The sequence below is a fragment of the Sciurus carolinensis genome, chromosome 14 (genome assembly GCF_902686445.1).
Source record: "Sciurus carolinensis chromosome 14, mSciCar1.2, whole genome shotgun sequence".
NCBI classification, from domain to species: domain Eukaryota; kingdom Metazoa; phylum Chordata; class Mammalia; order Rodentia; family Sciuridae; genus Sciurus; species Sciurus carolinensis.
Genome location: NC_062226.1, coordinates 52261371 through 52283164, shown reverse-complemented (window position 1 = coordinate 52283164; position 21794 = coordinate 52261371). Strand labels below are relative to the sequence as shown.

Genomic DNA, 21794 nt, shown 5'->3' with positions numbered 1-21794 from the left:
TGGTTAAATTCATACCAAGTACTTATTTTGAAAAATATTGAAGCAAGATGATTGCTTAATTTCAGCCCAAGAGAAATTGATTTATATATACATCTTCCTTAGATCTGCTCCATTTAGTATTTATTGGCAACATCTCTATGAACCTACTTAGAAGAAAAGACTCTTCTATTAAGAGGAAATTGATTTTATATGAAGTAGTTCAAACTTTGATCCTTTTGTAGGTAGTAATGAAATTTATCTTTTCTTTTTATGACTAGGAGCTGTGAAGGAAGAAATATCCGATATAGAACATGCAGTAACGTGGTGAGTCTGTGGCTTTTTGATTGCAATCTTGTATTTTTTTTTTTTTTAAGCACTGAATAGCATTAAGAGGTTTTACTGCTGAGCACTATGGCACACACCTGTAATCCCAGCAACTCAGAAGTGTGAGACAGGAAGATCACAAGTTCAAATCCAGCCTCAGCAACTTAGCAAGACCTAAGTAACATAGTAAGACCCTACCTCAAAATAAAAGATAAAATAGGCTAGGGTTGTGGCTCAGTGGTTAAATACCTCTAAGTTAAAGCCCCAGTACCAAAAAATAAAAAGAAGTTTTATGTATCCTGAGCAGAAAATCAATCAATTAATATTTTACTAAGAATTATTTATCTCATACTCTACAGATTACTCAGTCATGTTTATTGTTTCTCAATATAAACTTAATCATTTGACCAGATTGAAACTAACTAGACTGTTTCAAAACAAGGACTCTGCGTTTCCTCTCTGCTTTCTGCCTTTTCACAAAAGGTCTCATGAGAAACCAGCAAGAGCAATGATAAAAGGGAAACATCACGAAATAAATATTAGTTAATCAAATTCAGATTTGACAAACTCATTCATTTGTTCAACAAATATTATTCAGTGCCAACTATGTGTGAGGCAATGCACTAGAACAAGGATAAGTAACATGTGGTCATTGTCTTAAAACATCTGTAATATAGTAAGGGGTGTAGAGCAAAAATAGATGTGCACATGACCACAATCCAGGACAAAACATGAAAAATGCTGGGAGAAAGCAATAAAGTTGATATAAAATTTTATTTTTTATCAACTTCATTCTGAAGAGAATTCTGAGGGGGTCTTACATGGGAAAGTGCCTTGAGGTAGGTAGGGCTTGCAGGGCTCTGACTGGCCATCTTGGATGTGAGGGCATAAGAGACCAAAGGGAAGGGACGGACACATGGGCCACCTTCGAGGCAGGAATGTGTAAGGTGTGTTCTGCACACTAGTTTCAGCAGATTGCACACAGACTATGCAAGGAAAGAACGGAAAGATATTTTAAGGTTACATCATGAAAAGATTTGAATGTCAGGCTTCCAAGTTCATATTAGCTCAGTGAATAGTGGGAGTCACTAGAGGTTTCGGAGTGAGAGTATGATGCAGAGTTTCCAAAGGTTAATTCTGTAGTGAGACAAGGGTTACACTGGAACAGGGAACAGATGGGGAGCAAGAAGTACCGAGCGCTTCAACCAGGAGGAAATGGGTTCAAGAGGAATCAAAATGAAGATCATGCTGCATGACTTGAAAGACATTTGAAATTAGAGCAATGGGGTGAAGTGAAAATAAAGGAAACAGGCATATACGTATCTGGAGCTCCTGTACTCCTTAATCCCTTTGTTTAAAAAGCTCTTTCCTCTGTATTTTGGCATTTTTGTCATTCCAGTCCCAGCTCAATGTGTCCCTCTCAGAGTGTTCTCCTCAACCTTGTTGTCTAATGTTGTCCTGCTGCCCAACCCCATTCCTCAGAATAGCCATTCACTCTTTTTTTAATTTTTATTTTACTTACTGCATTTTGATTCACTGTACATAAATGGGGTATGACTTTTCATTTCTGTGGTTGTGCACAATGTATATTCACATTCATGTACTCACACATGTACCTAGGGTACTGTCTCACTCCACCATCTTTCCTTCCCCCCATGCTTGCCCTCCTCTCATTTTCCTCTACACAATCCATCCTTCCTCCATTCTTCTCTTACCACCCCCCCCCATTTATGCATCATCATCCATTTATCAGAGAAAACATTCGGCCTTTGGTTTTGGGGGATTGGCTTATTTCACTTAGCATGATATTCTCCAACTCCATCCATTTACTTGCAAATGCCATACTTTTATTCTTCTTTATGACTGAATAATAGCCATTCACTCTTTACTCTCTTTACAGCATTTCTATCAAAATGTATCCTATTTGATAATTTTGCTGCCTGACTCCCCACTCTAGAACATAAGCTTCCCAAGGGCAAGCACCTCATTTATCTTGCTTGCTTTTTATGCTCAGGGCCTGGAACTGTTGACTAACATTTATGAAGCACACAGTGGATATTCACTGGAATGTAAAATGAGGATTCAGGCTTCTAGAAGGGTGGTGAATGACATATCAGAAATAATATAGTTGGGAGGAGTTTTTTGGAGAGAAAAATAATAAACTTGATTTAGGGGCACTATTGAGTTTGAATTCTAGGTTTGAGTTGTAAACAATATATTTAACTAGGCACTAGGGATTTTGATCAGGGAAAAAGGACAGGGCTGAAGCCATAAAAACACAAAATTAGAAGCATGAAGTTTGAAGATTTGGAAGCAGCTTGTTAGGCAGAGAGTATAGAATGATCAGAGAAAGGAACTTTGGACTTTTCTTGATTATCTGCATTCAGATAGAAGAAGGATGTGGAATCAGTTATGCCACAAAACACATCAAAAGAGAGGTAGAAAACAAAGTTGAGGATTCCTAAAAGATACTCAGTAGGGAAAATGTGACCTTGAGGTTGAAGACTAAAGCAAAAAGGCCAAGAGAAATCCATAGTGTATAAGAAACCAAAGCAAGATCAGAGGGAGTGAGGAGGTGTGTTAATGAGGAATGGAGTGGGTGACTATGAGCTATTTGTCTTGGTGCCAGCAGCAGGAGAACTCTGTGCTACATTATCAAATGGCAGAGGGGAGAGTATGGCTGAGACACAAAAACTGGGTGGAACCCATCCATTTTGTCAGGAATCTACTCCTGCAATCACTCATCCACTCCCATTAACAGCATGAATTCATTTCTTGAGAGCAGAGCCCTCAGAACCTGTCACCTCTTAGAGGTCCCACCTCCATACTGCAAAAATGGCAATCAAATTTCAGCATGAGTTTTGCAGAGGACATTCAGATCATAGCACTATTTATATAAAGTGTTTAACAGAGAGAATTCATTTGCAGAGTCATAGAAGGGTTGCTGGCTTGAGTGGTTTGTTGGTTGAAAGCATGAGCCCCTGGGAGATGAGTCAATGTAGAGAGAGGACCTGATGGTGTGAAGAGGTAAGGGTACCTTAGCACCAAGCCACAGGCCCCTGGGAGGCGGAAGGTGATAAGAGGAGTAATCTTATAAAGGAAAAGGTGTCAGAAACAATATGAACGTCAGAAAGGGAGCTCAAATGGCTGGAATAACCGCTGAGGAAACTGGGTAGAGGCTGGGAAAAACAAAATGGAAGAAGTATGGGGCAGTCAAGTGCCTGACTGAGGTTAGGAAGGCTGATCCCACAGAGACCATGGGTGGGCAGGGCTTTACAACTTGGCAGAAATACTGAGAAACATTGAAATAGGAATAGAGCAAAAGCACATTGGAGGTGACCAAAGACCAGAACACAGATGAGACCAGAGAGACTGCAACTGATAAGAAGTCCTATTGCATTTTCAAATGCCTAACTTGGGAGAGTACAAGGAACCAGAAGATACAGTCATTGTGTAATTGTTCAGTGGAACATTCTGCCTAGTTTATTTGTCTATTTCTAGTTAGGATTCTTGATACCAGATACTACAACTTGTGTCATAGTATTCTCCACCCTCCTTCCCAAACACATCTCATTCTACTGTTGACTCATTTAAAAATGAAATAGCGTTGGCGAGGATGTGGGGAGAAAGGTACACTCATACATTGCTGGTGGAGCTGCAAATTAGTGCAGCCACTCTGGAAAGCAGTGTAGAGATTCCTCAGAAAGCTTGGAATGGAATCACCATTTGACCTAGCTATCCCACTCCTTGGCCTATACCCAAAGGACTTACAATCAGCATACTACAGAGATACAGCCACATCAATGTTCATTGCTGCTCAATTCACCATAGCCAGATTGTGGAACCAACCTAGATGCCCTTCAGTTGATGAATGGATAAAGAAACTGTGGCATATATATACAATGGAATATTACTCAGCCATAAAGAATGATAAAATTATGGCATTTGCAGGCAAATGGATGAAATTGGAGAATATCATGCTAAGTGAGATAAGCCAATCTCAAAAAAACCAAAGGAAGAATGATCTCGCTGATAAGTGGATGATGACACATAATGGGGGGTGGGAGGGGTTAGTGTTAGGGTTAGAGTTAGGGTTAGGGAGGGGGGCAAGAATGGAAGAAGGAAGGACTGTATAGAGGGAAAAGAGGGGTGGGAGGGGTGGGGGGAAGGCAAAAAATAACAGAATGAATCAAACAACATTACCCTATGTAAATTTATGATTACACAAATGGTATGCCTTTACGCCATGTACAAACAGAGAAACAACATGTATCCCATTTGTTTACAATAAAAAAAATAAAAATAATTAAAAAAATAAAAATAAAAATGAAATAGCTTATATTTTTAAAAAAAAAATTAAATGGATATTGACAGAGTCTATCTTATTAATGCTATGAAAATAAATATACTTTAGCTCATTGGTTTTTCTTACTATCCTTTTCATAATGATACCTTAGATATCAATGTTTTAAAAAGAAACCAGGCTGTCCAAGACCTTATAGACACTGCTGAACTTCCAGTCCTTTTCTTTGCAGCTTTTAGACGAAAGATCTGAACCATCCTATATTAAATGAATACCTAAGGCATCATGAGGAAAAGTTTGGCTGCTCCCCATCCTCAGAATTCTTCAGAAACTGCCCAGAACTTCCTCGCTGTTGTTATGAGCATTCCCAAGGACAGATACAGACTGACTCTGACCTAATATTACTTATGACCTCCAGCATTATCCAAGCCAAACCTTTAGAGCTTGTAGAATGAACCCAACACATTTTTTTTATGAGAATCTAGAGTTTTCACTTAGTTTGGAGATTTTTCTCCCCCTGGTTTTTTTGGCCCTGACAGAAGCAATAGTGCCAAAAAAATAAACAAAAAAATCTCCTAAGAAAGGATCTTTTCATAATCGCATTCCAATTTTTCAAACCAAGAAGTTCAGAACAGTTCAGTTAAATATTCCCCCTCAGATGCTTGATTTGGAAAAAAAACTTGAAAGTCTTCTAGTTAAGCCCCCAGGGTCACTCCTTAATCCCTGGACAGTTTCCTGGGATACTTCTAAACCACTTTGCCTCCAAAGATTCAATCTCTTTTTCTATATTTTGTAGAGTTGCTTTGGAGTACATTTCTTTGGGTTCTTATTCCCCAAGACAAGCTGAAGAGTAGAAAATCTCTCTCTCTCTCTCTCTCTCTTTTTTTTTTTTTTTTTTTTTTTTTTCTTTTCTTCCTTTCTTTCTTTTGCTTTCTTGGAAAATCAACCCACAGACTTTTTAAGCATTTGTTGCCAGTCCTCTGCAGATAGAATGTATCAATACAAGAAAGTCAGAGTTCCCAGAATGTTTGCATAGTTCTTATAGTCTTGGTTCTTCCTCTCTTTCTAACTGGATCAAGAAGGCTATTTTCATTCCTAAAGATATAGTTCATCAAATCGTTTCCATTTTATAGTTCCCTGTTCTTTTCTAAAGAAGCAGCAAGGTCTTCTGCCTTTGGAAGGAAAGACCATTTTGGAAGGAAGGACACTACTGAGAGAAACAACAGATGTAACTAGCAAACCAATCAAGCAGGTCATTTAAGTCTCAGATTTCGTGCAACTGAATGATTCCAGGAGGCCCTCAAAAAGGTTCCCATAGGTCACATCTTCATGTTTACTCAAACTAAACTTTAAATCTGAACCCTTGGAACTTAATTTACATTCTAAATTGACTTCAAAAGTATCTAGAGAACTGTTTTTATTACCTATGTACTTTTTTCTTCACTGTCCTTCAACTTTCATGTTAGTTGGGGTTTAGGAGACACAGTGACCATAATTAGCAACATAATGGGCTAAGGGACTTATGGTAGCCGTTGGTGTTCTTAGATTCTTTATTAAGATTGTATTGACCAGGCATAGTAGTGTACACCTGGAGTCCTGTAGTGACCCTGGAAACTGAGGCAGGAGGATCACAGGTTCAAGACCATCTTCGACAACTTAGTGAGGCCCTAAGTAATTTAGCGAGGCCCTGTCTCAAAATAAAACATTAAAATTAAAAAAGGGTTGGGGATGTTTCTCAGTGGCAAGACACCCTTGAGGTCAATCCCTAGTACCAAAATTAAAAAAAAAAAAAAAATTGTTCCACTGCAATATTTTACTGTTCTTAAAACAAACATAGTTATTGAGCAAGAGAATTGTTTTCTGCCTCAAATACTTTGGTAAACAAGACACATTTCTGAGGCTTTTGTTCTAATGAAAGAAGCGATTACAAACATGCAAACAAATTATTTAAAGGAAAAAATATTGAGTGGTGATCAGGGCTATGCAAAATATTAAGGAATTGGTGGCCACTTTAGAACTGGATGATGGGGGAAGTCCCCTGGAGCAGTGACATTTGATTGATGGGAAGAAACAAGCTATATAGATATCTACAGAAGAGCAATCTAGATAAAAGCACAGACTCTGAGGTCTGAAAGAGCATGCGTGGTGTGTTCAAAGAAGAAAACCAGAGTATCTAGAATCTACCAAGTAAGGGGGAGAGTGTTGGAAGCTAAGAAAAAAAATAAAACCAAAGGTGGACAGGAGCTAGATTGTACAGGACATTCCAAAGCATTAAGATTATATTTTAAGTACAAAGTGAAGCTACTAGGGAATTTTGCACAAGGGACAATAAAATTGGACTTATGGTTTAAAGAGATAGGTTTAGCTGCAGCTCACTCTGGAGAGTGAATGGAAACAGGGTGGAAACATAAATGCCAATGAGAAGTCTACTGCATTAGTTCAGGGGAGCTAATGGCGGCTTGGACTAGAGTGGTACTGGTGGGAAGATTTGGGATATATTTTAGAGATGGATTGTCTTTTCCTGAGTCTCATCCTCTACTTGATACAATTGACATTGATGGTCTCCAACATCGCTGCTATGGAACATCTTACATGCAGCATAACAGGAAACAGAGGCAGCAGCTACTCAAGCCACAGAGACCAGAAGGATGCTGACAAGTTTGTAACTATATTTGGGCCTCTGTTTACACCCAAACAATGGGAGGGTTGAACAGAATAATCTCAAAGTTCCCTTCTAGCTCTAAAATTATATAGTTTTTAAAAAACCTATGTGGGCTATACCGGATTTGGATCTGAATACAGATCAGGTAAGATATCCATATTAGTGAGTGACCAGCTAAAATCTGGAGTAGAGTGAGGAGAGCCAGTGTGGACAGTAGAAGCAGAGTTCTCATCCTTGTGACATACCTTGACCACCCCTCTTGACCAGTAATTCTTGTCTTGGAGACTGCAAATCCATGGCGTCCATAGAGTTGTTCACGTGGTTATTAATGGTAGACGTAAGGTAAATCCCCCTTTGGCCCATATGTCCATTTTTCTCATAGGGCCTTTGGACAGTATGAAGTCGGGCTACATTGACTGGTTTCTGTCAGGGGTCAAATAGTAACATATGGAAGGAATGATGACTCAGCTACAGGTTTCCCTTGGTCATAACTTGAATAAAGGGTGGAACAACATCCAGAACAGGGACACAGCCCTGCAGTCTAGACAGATGCTGCAGTGTTCAGTCAGTGAGCCTGCACACTGGGCCCTTTCCAGAGCCAGTAAGTGCTCAAAGGTGGGAAGGAGGTCAACTTTCTCATAATCTAGTCTTTGTTCTAGTGGCTGACATGAGACTGGATGTTACTTCTCAGGGCCATTTGCTTGCTTGCTCACTTATTCATTCTCTTGTTTAATCGTTCATTTAACCAACATTAATTGAGTACCCAACTCTTTTTCTGCAGGAGAGATGGTAAGACTTGCTACTGTCGATACAAAGATAGGCTCCCTGTTGTTGAGGAAATCAGAGTCTAGTAGAAAAGACAAATATACAAACAGATGAAGTATGAGACACAAACCTCAGCGCTGACGTAAGCCCAAGGACTGGGAAGTCACAGCAGGACCACATCTGATCTGTGCCCACCGAACACCCACTGCCTAGCATTCAGAGCGTGACACTGTGCTGAAACTGTGAGGCCATGACCTGGCAACAGAGCAGGCACATAGGGCAGCATCAGGACAGTTTAAATAGTCAAGGAAAACACAGCAATGCTTGACATCCTGTGAATGCTGCAGGGCCCTGCTGTATTCTTTTTGATGATGTTTCATCTTAGCAAAGTTGAGTTGGATGAAAAGCAGTAACTGTGAGCTGAGCAGCGTGGGATGGGAAACCATGGCATTGTCCAGTCCGATTTTAGGCTTTGAGAAGTTGTGCAGAGCCAACAGCGCACATATCCCCTTGATAAGTAAAGCTGGCTATTGAGGAAGGAGATGAGGTATTATTTTTCTTCCAAGTTATGTGTGGGTTTCTTCAAAAGGATACTAAGATGTTAGGGCATAAATACTTATTAAGTGGTATAGACCTACCTACTTGTTTTTATTTTTTATCTATTTATTCTTTTGCTTTTTAGATCTTTTTCCCCCTTTTTTATTGGCTCTTTTTAGTTATACATGACAAGAGAATTCATTTTGACATAATTATAAAAGCACAGAATATAATTTGTTCTAATTCAGTCCCCAGTACTTCCCCTTTCCCTCCCCTTCTCCTTCCCCCTCCTTCCCTCCTGCTCTTCCCTTATCCCTTCCCTCTACTCTACTGATCTTTCTGCTATTTACTTATAGATTTTATTTTTTTTTAATTAGCATCCTGTGGATGTGCATGATGGTGAGATTCACTGTGGTGTATTCATATATACCACGTAAGAATGTTAGGTCAGATTCATTCCACTCTCTTTCCCTATCCCATCTCTCCTCCCTTCCCTTCATTCTTCTTTGTCTATTCCACTGATCTTCTTTTCTTTTCTTTTCTTTTTTTTTCTTTTCTTTTCTTTTAACCTCCACCCCCCATCTTCTGTTTGTCAGAGAAAAAACTTGAATTTTAACTTTTTGGTACTGGCTTATTTCACTTAGCATGATTATCACCAGTTCCATCCATTTTTCAGCAAATACCATAAAGTCATTCTTCTTTATGGCCAAGTAATACTCCACAATTTCTTTATCCATTCATCTGTTGAAGGGCACCTAGATTGACTCCATATTGGACCTACCTACTAAATAATGGAACTAGTAGGTATTCTTTTTGGCATAAGGGGTCTATTTTAAAAAAAAATAAAAAAGAAAAGAACAACAACACCCCCCCAAAAAAAAAACAAAAAACAAAAACAAAAAACAAAGACGAACAAGACATTTATGGTGCCATGAACAAAGTTTGGGAACTAGAGACTCTGATCTGATGTGTCACAGGCATTCAGCACATATAATGAATGAATGACAGCCTACATAAGGTGACATTTGAGCTGAGTCTTCAGAAATGAGATGGATTATTTTTTTAAGACCATAAAAGAAAGACTGTTTTGAGAAGTAGGGAATGGAATTCACTTAGCAGTAAAACAGGACAATGTCTAGAGAGTGACAGAGGGGAGGTTGCTGGGCATGAGGAGGTGAGGAGATTCTGAGGTGGCATCAAACCTGGCTAGCATGTATGAAGCGTGAGGTATAAAGGAACCGGGCCTGTTTTAGGCCCTGACATGTCTGTTTATGAGATGCAGTGCAAGGTCTATTATGGGGAAAGAGGTAAGATGTTTATCTGAGCTGAAGAGTCTGAGCTCACCCTGAATGTTATTTTATAGGCCATTCCTAGTCCCTCCCTCGGGGTGATGGGCTTTGTTTGGAAAAACAGAAGGCTGACAGAAAACCGGGTGGTTCTACTACCCCTTCTGTGCACTTCTCTTCTCCCACACCCGAAGGCAGCCAATCTCAGACAAAATACATAAAAGGCAATGAGGGATTAACCTCAAGTAGGAAGTCTCTTAAGTAGCAAAGAAATTCTGAGTGAAAGAATGTTGTTTTCTTCCCAATAAATGTTCAGAATCCTCTGCCTACTAGAGGGGGCTTCCAAGGGCACCTAGCATCCTGGCTGCCCCCTGCCGCTGAAGTACTCCCCTCAGCTCTGGACCAAAGAAGTATGCTCCTTTCCAGATTCATCCCTGCTTCACTTCTTATTGTCCTGTCCAGCTGACAAATGGGAATTTTCTTTATACTGCAATTTTAACCAAGAAAGGGATTGCTCTCATTTTCAAGTCACCTAGGACTTGTCTTCTGCAAGTAGCTTTATTATGCCTCATTTGTACTCTGATAGAACAAAGTTAGGCTCAAACTCTCTTATCCTTTAGATTCCGTATGCATTTTTGCATTTGTGTAGTCTCTGGGAGGCCATCAAGATACATGGGTGGGAGAAGAGGGAGAGCGATTTAAAGGACAAATTCCTCACTTTTTAATTCCTTGGACACTAAGATTGAAAGTAGCATGTGTAACAGAAAAATCTTAGCCTTTCCTGAGTCTGGGAGCTGCCACTTACTGTTTCTATGCTTTGGACTAAGTTCACTAACTTTCATACCTATAAAAATACATTTCATATATATACATATATATATATGTATATATATATATAAACAAAGAATACAAATACAGTATTTATGGTAGTTTAAAACTTGGAAACAAATGGAAGTATGCTAGTTAAAGAAATTGTGATATGTAAATAAAATGGAATACTATATAACCATTTAAAAGAATGAAGCCTCTCTGTAAGTCTTCCAATTTATCTTGTTAAATGTAAAAAGACTACAATAAAAATAAATTTTAAAAAAATGTAAAAAGACAAGTTGTGCATTAATGTCTATAATGATCTCAGCTTTTAGAAATCTCTGAACTGAAGTGTGTGATGTGGTCACAAGGTCTTGGAAGACACACATCATGTCCATCACAGTGATTACCTAATACAGAGCTGACAGGGACTAAATGAGTGAGAGGATTATGATTTTTTTTATTCTATATGACATTGTGATCTTTTCAGTTTTTTATGATGAGTGCATATTCCTGTATTAGTAGTATAATTTTTAAAATAAAGTGTAAAAAAGAAAGCTAGATTGGAAGAAAGCGTCTTAAAAGTTATTCAGTGACTTTTGTTTTTATTTTTAATACACTGAAAAATATCCTGCCTCATAGGTTTTTATGCAGAGTACAAGAGAAAATTCCAGAAACATCTACTCAGCATTGTGTGGGACTTGGTGACGTTGGTGCTACTCTTCCTTACTCCCTGTTATGGTTTGAATGGTGTCCTCCTGGTTTTATGGTGAAGTCTTATCCCCCAGTAGGTCAAAATGTGACTGTGTTTGGCTTTACAGAGGAAATTAAGTTCAAAAAAGATCATTAGTTTGGGTTCTAATACAACAAGCCTAGTGGTGTCATCAGAAAATATCAGGATGCAGACTCATGCACTCAGAGGAGACCACGTGAAGGCGGGGTTGGGGGTATAGCCATCCCCCAGCCAAGAAGAGAGGACTCAGAAGAAACCAACCCTGCCAACACCTTACCTTAGTCTTGGACTTCTAGCCTCCAGAATTGTATGTAAACATATTTCTGTTGTTTAAACCCCAGTCTATGGTACTGTGTAAAGGAAGCCCTCGCAAACTAAGATACTACCTTTCTTCAAATCCTTCCCTCTTGTGACAAAGTATTCTTTCTGGGAGACTACATTGCTTTCAAAAAGTGAAAATTAGATTGCTTTGAAATTCTGAAGACCAGCCTACTCCATGGCATCATGAGGAACTTATGAGTGCTTTGCCAAATGACAAGTTCCAGGTATCCTAGAACAAGAGCACAGGACTTCATCTCTGACTGACCTGCAGACATCTAGTGCCCCTTTCTTTGGAGAAATTATAGAAAAACAAACTTTCCATACCAGGTCCAGTTCTTGGGCTGGCATTACATCTTCGACCTATACCAGTTAACTCTTCTTGGCCAGGTAAACACTTGTAGAGAATTGCTGTAGAGTCTCAGAATCATATCCCAGGGGACCGATCAATATCTACCATAAGAAGTCCACTTTAGCACAAAGCTAGGACAGATATAGAATGGAAACTAAACTAGCCACAGGAAGGTGGTCCTTGTGCATTTCTCCTTTTTGTCATTGAGAAGAATTTCTGTACTTGGAAGAAAGAAAAAAATCTTCTTTAGGGAAAATTTTTTTAAAACATGCTAATTTTCTATATTTGGCCCACAGGATTTTTTTGATATTATTATTTATGAAGAAATTAGGTAACAAACGAGAACAATTTTTCAAGAAAGAAACAATGAATGACTTTTATTTCTGAGGACAGAGTCCCTGTAGAACCTAGGATAGCATCAGTACTAAGTAAGCTTTGAGTGTCTTGCAAATGCATTAATCTCTGAATGTACACCCACAGCATGTCGTGTGGACAACTGGAGGCTGATGTGGTTCAAAACACATCATTTCTTTTTCACTAGTTAAACACTGAGCATTTAGAATAATGGTTGAAAATATTCACAGCAATTACTCTGGGAAAAAAATCCTCGTATTTTATGACTAACTGTTTTATCATTTGTGGCATAAAGAAATAAACATTTTTTAATGATTCACAGATTCCTCCATTTGGTGGACCTGGTGGCTGCAGATCTCTGCAGTGCTTGGTCAGGCAGTTAGCCAAGTTGATTGGGTGTCCCCCCATCCACCCCGGTAGGCCAGGCCTTCTGCTTTTCTTCTCCCCTCAGCCTTTTCCTGACTGCTGTCCACGTTTCTTTCCTTTCTTAATGCTTTTCCTGACATGTCTTTATTGAACTCTTCCTAATTTCCCCTACTTTTCCTTTCTCCTTAATGTGTTCTCAATTTCTTATCCTTTGCCTCGACCCTTCACTCTCCCCAGAGGGGTCTGGTATGAGCACAATTTAGTGGAAAGAACACAGTCTGTGATGTACTAACTTTGTGGTCTGAGGCAAGCTCTTTAACTTCTTGTAGCCTCAGTTTCCTCAGACATGAAGTGGAAATCATAGTAATGTTCACTTTACACTACTCCTTTACAGAAATGGCAATAATGGGTTCTTTCTTCCACGTTACCTTGACAAAGATAAGTAAGTGGCAGCCTTATAGAAATAGGGACCAGTGAAGCAAAGCCCAGAGTATCCCATCAGCATTAACATTAGTTCATATTAAACATGTCCTTCCAGAAGAGCTAAATTCCCTAGCCAAAGACAATTTTGCTCTTCTCTGTGACATCCTCATAACGTAATATGAAACTTCAAATTGTTGGGAAAGATAAAAAGAAAATATATTGACATGACTGGCTTCTGCTTGATGGCAGCCTTCTTATGTATTTCCCCCTAAATTGATGATGCTTTGTTCTAATCCAGTGTCAATCCAGTGTCGACCTTCAGAGGGAGAATTGGCAATAGTTGAAAATGGCCTTTGAGTGACAGGAGCTGACTTTCCTGGACCAAAGGGTCATATCTTCCAGCTCACTCGCTTGATGCTGGCTGACAAGAAATCAAAGAACCTCACATAACAACCATGTTCTTTTCATGTGGATGGATGGTTAATGTCAAGCATCTTCTTTCCTAAGGCTCTCAGCACGAACAGGAAGGCCTATGTGGTTGAACCAGAATGCGTTTCCTATGATATTGCCATGATCAGTTGCCACACTGAGACACTCTAAAGTGAACATTAAGCTAGATCCTTAAGGTATCTATCTCTTATTATTAATGATACCAAGTTGACTTGATGGATTTTTGATGAAAAAAAGTCATTTATCAGTTAAACTTTCAACTGATGAAGAGAATTGAAGGGCAAGTCCATCACTTTCTCGGGAGATGGGATAATTAAATTGAGAAAAGCTGATATGCACCCCATCTCCCAGCTAACTTCCTGACCTTGTGCATATAACCTTTCTGCACCATGGTCCTCCTTACTGAAAGTGACAGATAAAGGCCAAGCATGTCCATGAAAGGCTCCCAGCAGAGTCATAGACTTAGAGGATATTAGAACGAGAGAGGAGTTGGTATACTTTGAGTGTTTGGCATTTGAGAACCATGGTGCCTAATGACTTTTCACCTCCTAACTCATTGAATTCTTATGACTGCCTTGCAAAACCAGTACATCCCCAATTTTACAGATAAAGAAACTGGTACATTTTAAGAGAAAACTAAAACTAAAAAAACAAAACAAAGCAAAACAAAAAAACAGTAACAGAGCTAAATTTCACCATAATGCAAGAGGGTATATAAGTAGGTGGTCTAGACTCCCATTCAGCAAAAAAAACAAACTAAGACAGAAAAAGATGAAGGCACATTTTTAAAATGAATGCTTTTTTAACAAAAAGAGATACTCAAACAAGTTTACTGTAGCAATTCTAATTCTACAAGAGTAGAAGTATGTGAACTGCTAAGAATTACAAATGTGCAAATTAAATTCTGCAGAAAAAGCAATCCAAGAATCTTTGTGGAAAATACCCCAGATTCCCTCCCGTTTGAGTCTGTCTTCCTGTCAAGAGAATATAAATTTAAGTCCCTACTCCTCAGAATATACTTTCCCAACTTCTAGTTTCTGAATTTCTTAAGACTTACGCCGGCCTCTAGTGAACCAGATAGATGCTTGAAGCAGCGGGTTTGACAGTGATTTAGAAAGAAATGACTACTGCAGTTCATCCCTTGGCAGAGCGCCCTGTGGAATGAAACCAAACCAGCTGCCATGCACAGGTTGCTAACGGGTAAATACCTGCCTCTGCTCAGCCTGGCTTCCACGAGCCTAGAAATGATAAGCAGCATCAAATCTGATTACACCAAAATGTGTTGAAACTCAAAGGATAGAAACACTTGGGATCTTCCCTCGGAGAGGTCACTCGCAGACCTCTGTGCTGACTGACTACTCTGAGCCAGGGCCATTTAGTTAGTTAACTAGCTTTTGTACTATACTGTGATTCTAGGAATCTTGTCCTTCCTGTGTTTTGCTTTGTGCTTAAAAATTCTTTTCCTTTTCAGAGCATTTACAAAATTGTAAGAGGGTGTCTTTGAGGTTTGGCTGTATTTTCCAGTATGATCTTGCTATGAGCAGCAGCCATCATGGCTCTTGGGGAGTGTTGAATTCAAATTTCCAAAGCAATTTAGGGTTTCCAGTGAAATATGGTCATCACAGAGGGTCAAGAAGCATTTTTTCGCTTCCTTTTTCTTTGAATTTTCATTGAGTAAATAAGCTTTACAACTCTTGGACATTCATATCCTATAATGTATCAGCCTCCTTTCCCTCAGTAGTATTCTATTACCAAAAAAACCCCTTGTTCCTTCCCCTGATAGAATGTTTTTAATGATATATCAGTATATTTCATACAGTATCCATTTATAAGCATCTTAATTTTTCATTTTCTTCTTTAAGATTTTGCTAGGAATTATTTACTTTGAATTGTTTTAGATAGTGAAAGTAATTTAGATAAACTTCTGAATTCTTATAGAACTATAGTTTGAAAAGCACTTTTAAACTACATTCTGGGCTTCCGCCATGATATGCTACCTGGGTGATGAAGGCCAAGCATCCAGGTTTCTAGCATGCCACTCCTGCTTCATCCAAAAAGCTCTGATTTTCCCCTGCTTTGCTTATTAGCATCCTGTATAAGATTTTGGCAGGGGAATAGTTTTGCAACAATGAAGAAATCTTCTAGTTTTCTGCCTGTTTTCTTTTTTTTCCCCCCCTAGGGAAGAAACTGTCTATCTTAAGTATTTTTGTACAATTCTAGTAACCAGGAAAGTGTTTCTTACAATAAACTGATGTGTACTTTCATATTCCTATCTGACTGAATTGCATTGAACTGCATTGACTGTGTACAAGGCATTACCCTAGGAATAAATGAAAACTTAAAGTTTATGTAGGATTTTCTACTCTCAAATGTTTTGAAATTGGAATAAGGAAGAGAAGAAAAACAAAAATAAAGTTATAATCCAATGCAGAATGAGATAAGCCATAAAAGAAAACAGAAGGGGAAAACTCAGAGGGCTTTCAGACTATTAATCCTCCCTTTTCTAAACAACTAGCAATCTCAGATAAAATATAAAATGATAAAATCAATGACATAGCCAGGTTCAAAAGCAAGATAAAAGTGTCCATGGACGAAAACTGGAGCATGAATACAAGCTGAACAGTGCTAATGTCACAGCTTTGGGGCTCTAAGATTGGAAATATGCTGATTGGCAGTAACTGTACCCCTGTAGGATGACAGAAGCAGGACATGAGCCAGGTAGAGAAGTCAATATGAGAAGCTTAGACAAGGCTCTTTGTTGAGAAGAAAAAAAACTGAAGAATTAGGAGGTGGAGGAGTAACCTGTTGCTTAGAGTGAAAGCATTATCTGCAATTGTGGGTCTAAAACAGGCTGCTTGGTGGATGTAAATATCACACCATGAACTGAAACTCCACCAAGCCACCCTTCCGCTCTGGGTCTGTACTCGATGTTTCCTCATTATGGATTAAAACCCAAAGTTCCAGTATAGTATTTGATTTTAGATTTGGGGCTGTGTGAACCACATGGAGATAATCATAAAACCATTAGATAGGTAAGGGCAGAGAAGGAAGAAAACAAAAAAATCTGTCCACTTAAAGTGAGCATGGAAATAAAATTTCCAAGACACATGAAAAAAATATGATGCCAAGAAAGTCAGCAAAATTCATATTCATTCCAGATAAAATTGTGTGAAACAGTTTGACCAAGACACTAAAACTGATTGATTCATGAATTCTGGTAATTGTGAATTTGTTACTCTCTAACATATATTTGTAACCCCCAAATCAATACCTGTGTGTACATTTGTGGTCATTCATGGACAAGCAAAGAGCAGTGAAAAACCTGAGTAGCCCAATGTGCATGTTCCAGCTGTGGCTGGTCACACTCAGCCTTCTTGTTTCAGCCCTCATAGTGTAAAAAAAATGTGTCGTTTTGTGGTCTAGTTAGTATCAGGATTTCTTTGGGTACTTTGCTATTTAAAATAGTATCCAAGCGCAGTGCTGAAGTGTTGTCTATAGAGTTTCTTAGCTATTATGTGCCTTACAGAGAAAAAAATGCATTAGACAATTTTCCTCCTGGAGTAAATTACAGTGCTATTGGGCCTGAATCCAATGTCAGTGAATCAACACTATCTATTCAATAAGGTATCTTTAAATACAAGCACACATCAAACAAGGTTATTAATTGATAAGTTGACTAAAAGGTTGTCAACATTTTAAGGACCTGTAATTCTTCTAAGAGCAATGGTTTACTGATTTAGTGTTCATGGCAACTGTATAAAATATAAATACCACAAATATTGAGAATTGACAAAGTAACAAAGATGAAAAATAAGGAATACATTGGGGGAGGCAAAATATAAGCAATAAGTTGATGAATAAAGAAAAGAAAGTACTAGAAATTTGTCATAAAATAATGTAGTAATTGAAATAAAAATCTCCCTAGATAATGTTCAATTCAGATCAGAAACAAAGAGAGAATTAGGGAACATTTGAAAATAGCAATTGGAAACTTTATGCAAAATTCTGGAATATATAATAAGAAAGAGCCTTTAAGAGGTAAAGAGAGAGAAGGAAAAGTTCCAATATGCATCTAGTAGAACTTTCTCAAGAGGATGGAGGGAATGACATTTAGCATATTCCTGAAAAGGAAGACAAGATTCCTCAGACTAAAATTGCCTAATCTCATCACATGCTGAACAGGAAAAATAAAAATAGATTCCTAGACCTATATTAAGACAGTTCAATATTAAGAATAAGAGGGAAATTTAAAGATAATCCAAGAAAAGACAGATTAGTCACAAAAGAATGAAAATGAGACTAAAGGTGAAGTTTCTGAGTTATACTAGTCTAAAGATAATGAGTTACTGTCTCCCGGCTCTTTTCCTTGCCCTGCTGACCAAGAGGCCTGTGTGTCCTAAAACCTTGCTTTTCAAGGGATATTTGAGGTCCAGCACCAGCCACACATCAGCTTGATTCCAGTGAGAATGGAGAATCTTGGGTTCCATTCCAGACCCGAAGAATTGGAATCTGGAGTTTAACAAGATCCCCAGGTGACTTTGTATGTGCATTTGAGTCTGAGAAGCACTGTTCTATCAGATGGTGGTACATCCTCTTCCTTCCTGGACCACCAAGTTACCCATAGATGACAGATAATGTGGAAAGTCAGGCATCACATGAGTGAAAACTAAACCTTTGCTGTGTTAAACCAAGGAGATTTTGGAGTTTGCATTTTCAGAAACACCTAACCTATTTTGATAGCTATGGTCAAGGGTGGTAGGCAGAATGGTACCCCAAATATATCTATGCTCTAATCTCTGTATGTCCTCTCTGCTCCATATCCTTGCCAATGCTTGATAGTATAAGACTTTTTAATTTTCGTCCCAATCTTGTGGGTGCATTCCTGGAATATACCCAACTTGCTCATAACACATTTTATTGCTTACATACTTGTGATTTTGTTTTCTAATATTTTGTTTAGAACATTTCATCTGCATATTTGAGTTATTTTCTTTCTTGTACAGACCTAATCTGGTTTTGATAGAATGAATTGGGAAGTATTCCTTCTTTTTCTGACCTCTGGAAGCATTTTCTTTAGGTTAGGATTGTCTTTTCCTTTCATGTTTAGTAGACTTTGTTTGTAAATTCAAGAGCAAGGTATTTTCTTTATGGGGAGATTTTTAATTACCGTTGAAGTTCTTTGAAAGATATGAGAAGCATAGTGTAGTAGTCAGGAGAATGAGCTTAGGAAAACTTCTAGGTTGCAATCTCAGCTCCCATTTACTGTGTACATTTATGTGACCTCACTGTGCCTCAGTTTACTCTTCTGTAAAGGGGCTTATTGGGTTGTAAGGATGATGTGAATTGACATGTATGAGCGTGCAGAGTACTGTCTGCATAATAAATTCTATATGAGCATTTACTTTTGTTATTTCTCTTTCTTTAATAGAAAGAAATTTTTTCTGATGTCTAAGACTGGTTTCAAATCAAATGACTTAAAATGGGGCATAGTTTTCAATTACTATCTCTTTGATCATATTTGCATTTCTCTCCCTGTTTTCATCCCCAATAGTGTTTGAGATTTCTTTTTTGTTAACATTATCATTTAATGAAGTTTGTCACCAGTTTGAGTATTTTATTAGTCTTTTCAAGTAACAACCTTTGCCTTTATTGAGGCTGTAAGTTCTATATTTTTGGTTTCTCTGATATTTCTAGTGTTTTCTTTCATCTACTTTCTTTAAACTTATTTTACTTTTTGCAATTTCTTGTTCTTTTTCTTTTCCATTTTATTTGTTTTGCAGTGCTAGGGATCAAACCCAGGGCTTCATGCACGCTAGGCAAGAGCTCTACCAACTAAGCTACACCCCCAGTCTACTTTTTCCAATTTCTTAAGTTTGATGCTTAGTGTTTTAATGTTTGACTAAATATTGTTTTGGTTGCATTCAGCTATGTGATAAGGGGAATTTTTATTATCATTCAGTCCTAGATATTTTAAAATTTCTATATGTTTTTCAAGTCATAAGTTATTTACAAGTCTGTTCGCTAAATTCTAAACATATAGGGGTTTTAATAATATCTCTGTTAATCTTTAGCAATTGCATTATAATTGTTTTTGGTATAGGGGATTAAACTCGGGAGGATTTAACCACTGAGCTACATCTCCAGCCCTTTTTTGTATTTTATTTACAGACAGGGTCTCACTGAGTTGCTTAGAGTCTTGCCAAGTTGCTGAGGCTGACTTTGAACTCACAATCCTCCTCCCTCAGCCTCCCAAGCTGCTAGGATTGCAGGTGTGTGCTACTGCGCCCATCTTACTCTGTCATTTTTAAAAGTGGTCTTTTAATTCTATTTGAAATTTGCTAAGACTTTGGTCTATGGTCTCACAGCTGGTTGTTCTTAGAGAACATGTATTCTATGATCTGGAGGTATGGGCTTCTGTACGTGTGCACATCAAGCATTTCACGTGGTTTTTAGATGTCTTAATTGTTCACGGATTTTTTTTTTTAACTTACTTGGAAGGCAATTTTTCAAATCTATTTCATTAATTTGCTAATTTCTCCTTGTGTTCTGTTTGAACTGATTTGAACCAGTCTCAGATAAACATTAAATTTCATCCTATCTTCCTGGGAAAGTTAACCTTTTTTCATAATTTAGTGACTGTCTTTCTCAGTATTAATAAGTTTGCCCTAATGTCTATTTTGCCTGATACCAATATAGCAAATACACCTTTCATTTGATTAGGTTTGCCTCTTACTCTTTTTCTATTTCACTTTTGATCCTTCTCTTGCTTTAGGCTAATGAGTATCTAGCATAAGCATATTGTTTTTAATTGCAATCTAATGATCTTTGCTTTCTTCAGTTTATTTGCACACAGTATGATTACTGATAAAGTAATTTATTTCTAACATCTTATTCTGTGTTCTCTAATCTGTTTTCCATTTTTTTTACCTGCTTTGAATTAGTGACAATCTATTTTGTTCTTATTGCGATTTTTTCTCTTCTGGTTGAAAAGTTATATATCTATTTCTGTTCTTTGAGTGGTTACTCTGAATTCTAATTTATATCTTAAAGACTAAAGTTAGGTAGTTTCTATACCTGCCTATCAAATAATTCACTTTTCTTAGGACATTTTAACTCTGATTACTGTCTTTATGTGCTATTGTTCTCAAGTGTTTTAGGTTTATTTTTATTAAGCCCATGGGTTAGATGTTTTAGATATTTTATATAGTGAAGATTTTATTTAGTCAGCAGTTCATCTTTATTAACCCCACAGATTAGACACATTTTATAGTCAATGTTTATTTAGATATACTTGAAAACACTCCATTTTCTTTGACCCCATTTTATTTTTAGATCATAGATCTTCAAGAATCATTTTCTCTTTTAGTGAGGGGTCACTGGAAGTAATTGCTTTTGGCTTTTTATATTTTTTATTTTGTACACTAATATCTGGATTTGGTGTTTTTTATTAAAAAATATTTTTCTTACTGTGAAACTAACTATGTTAACATTGCTCAACACTGCAGATGATCACTAAATGTCTTCTCACTTTCATTGTTGCTGTTGATAAACTTCTGTCATTCCAAGTGTCTTTTCTCATTGATTTATTTATCATTAACTTTATCCTGCTAGCTGTGATCTGTGTAGTGGTAGATCACTTTTTTATCCTATTTGACTCTCATTAGTATTCTGACTCTGAAGATTTGTATTTTTGACTATTTCTAGAAAATTCTACAAATTATTTCCTTTATATAATCCATATCTAATTTTGTACATATTTTCTGTGTCTTTGTTTCTACATGCTGCATTTATATAATTTGCTTGATATTTTCTTTCATTCAATAATTTCTCTCCCATCTATAATATGTTTTTTATTCTACCTATGAGTTTCTAAAGCCATTTATATGTTCATACATGTGAATTGAATTCTATTTGGTTTTTGTTAAAACTCTTCATAATGACATTTGATCTGTGGTTATTATTTGAACTTTCTTTTGTTAAATTATTCATAAATATATTAAATTTTCTTATTTTATATAGTGTTGATAATTTCACTACCAAAATTCTTTGTAGAACTGATTTTCTTGTTTCTGCTGTCTCCTTTCCATACTACTTTGTTTACTTATATGTTTTATGACATTCCTGTGTGCTTT

The 21794-nt window shown here is 37.5% G+C and overlaps 1 protein-coding gene across 2 annotated transcripts in view; it reads left to right on the top strand.

Annotated features, from left to right (window-relative positions):
- Positions 1 to 21794, top strand: part of Adamtsl1 (ADAMTS like 1) — a 368881-nt gene that overhangs the window by 49913 nt on the left and 297174 nt on the right. For both annotated transcript variants that reach the window (XM_047525412.1, XM_047525411.1), the window contains exon 3: positions 258 to 303. In XM_047525412.1, coding sequence (XP_047381368.1) covers positions 258 to 303 — 46 coding nt within the window. The remainder of the gene's footprint in view (positions 1 to 257; positions 304 to 21794) is intronic.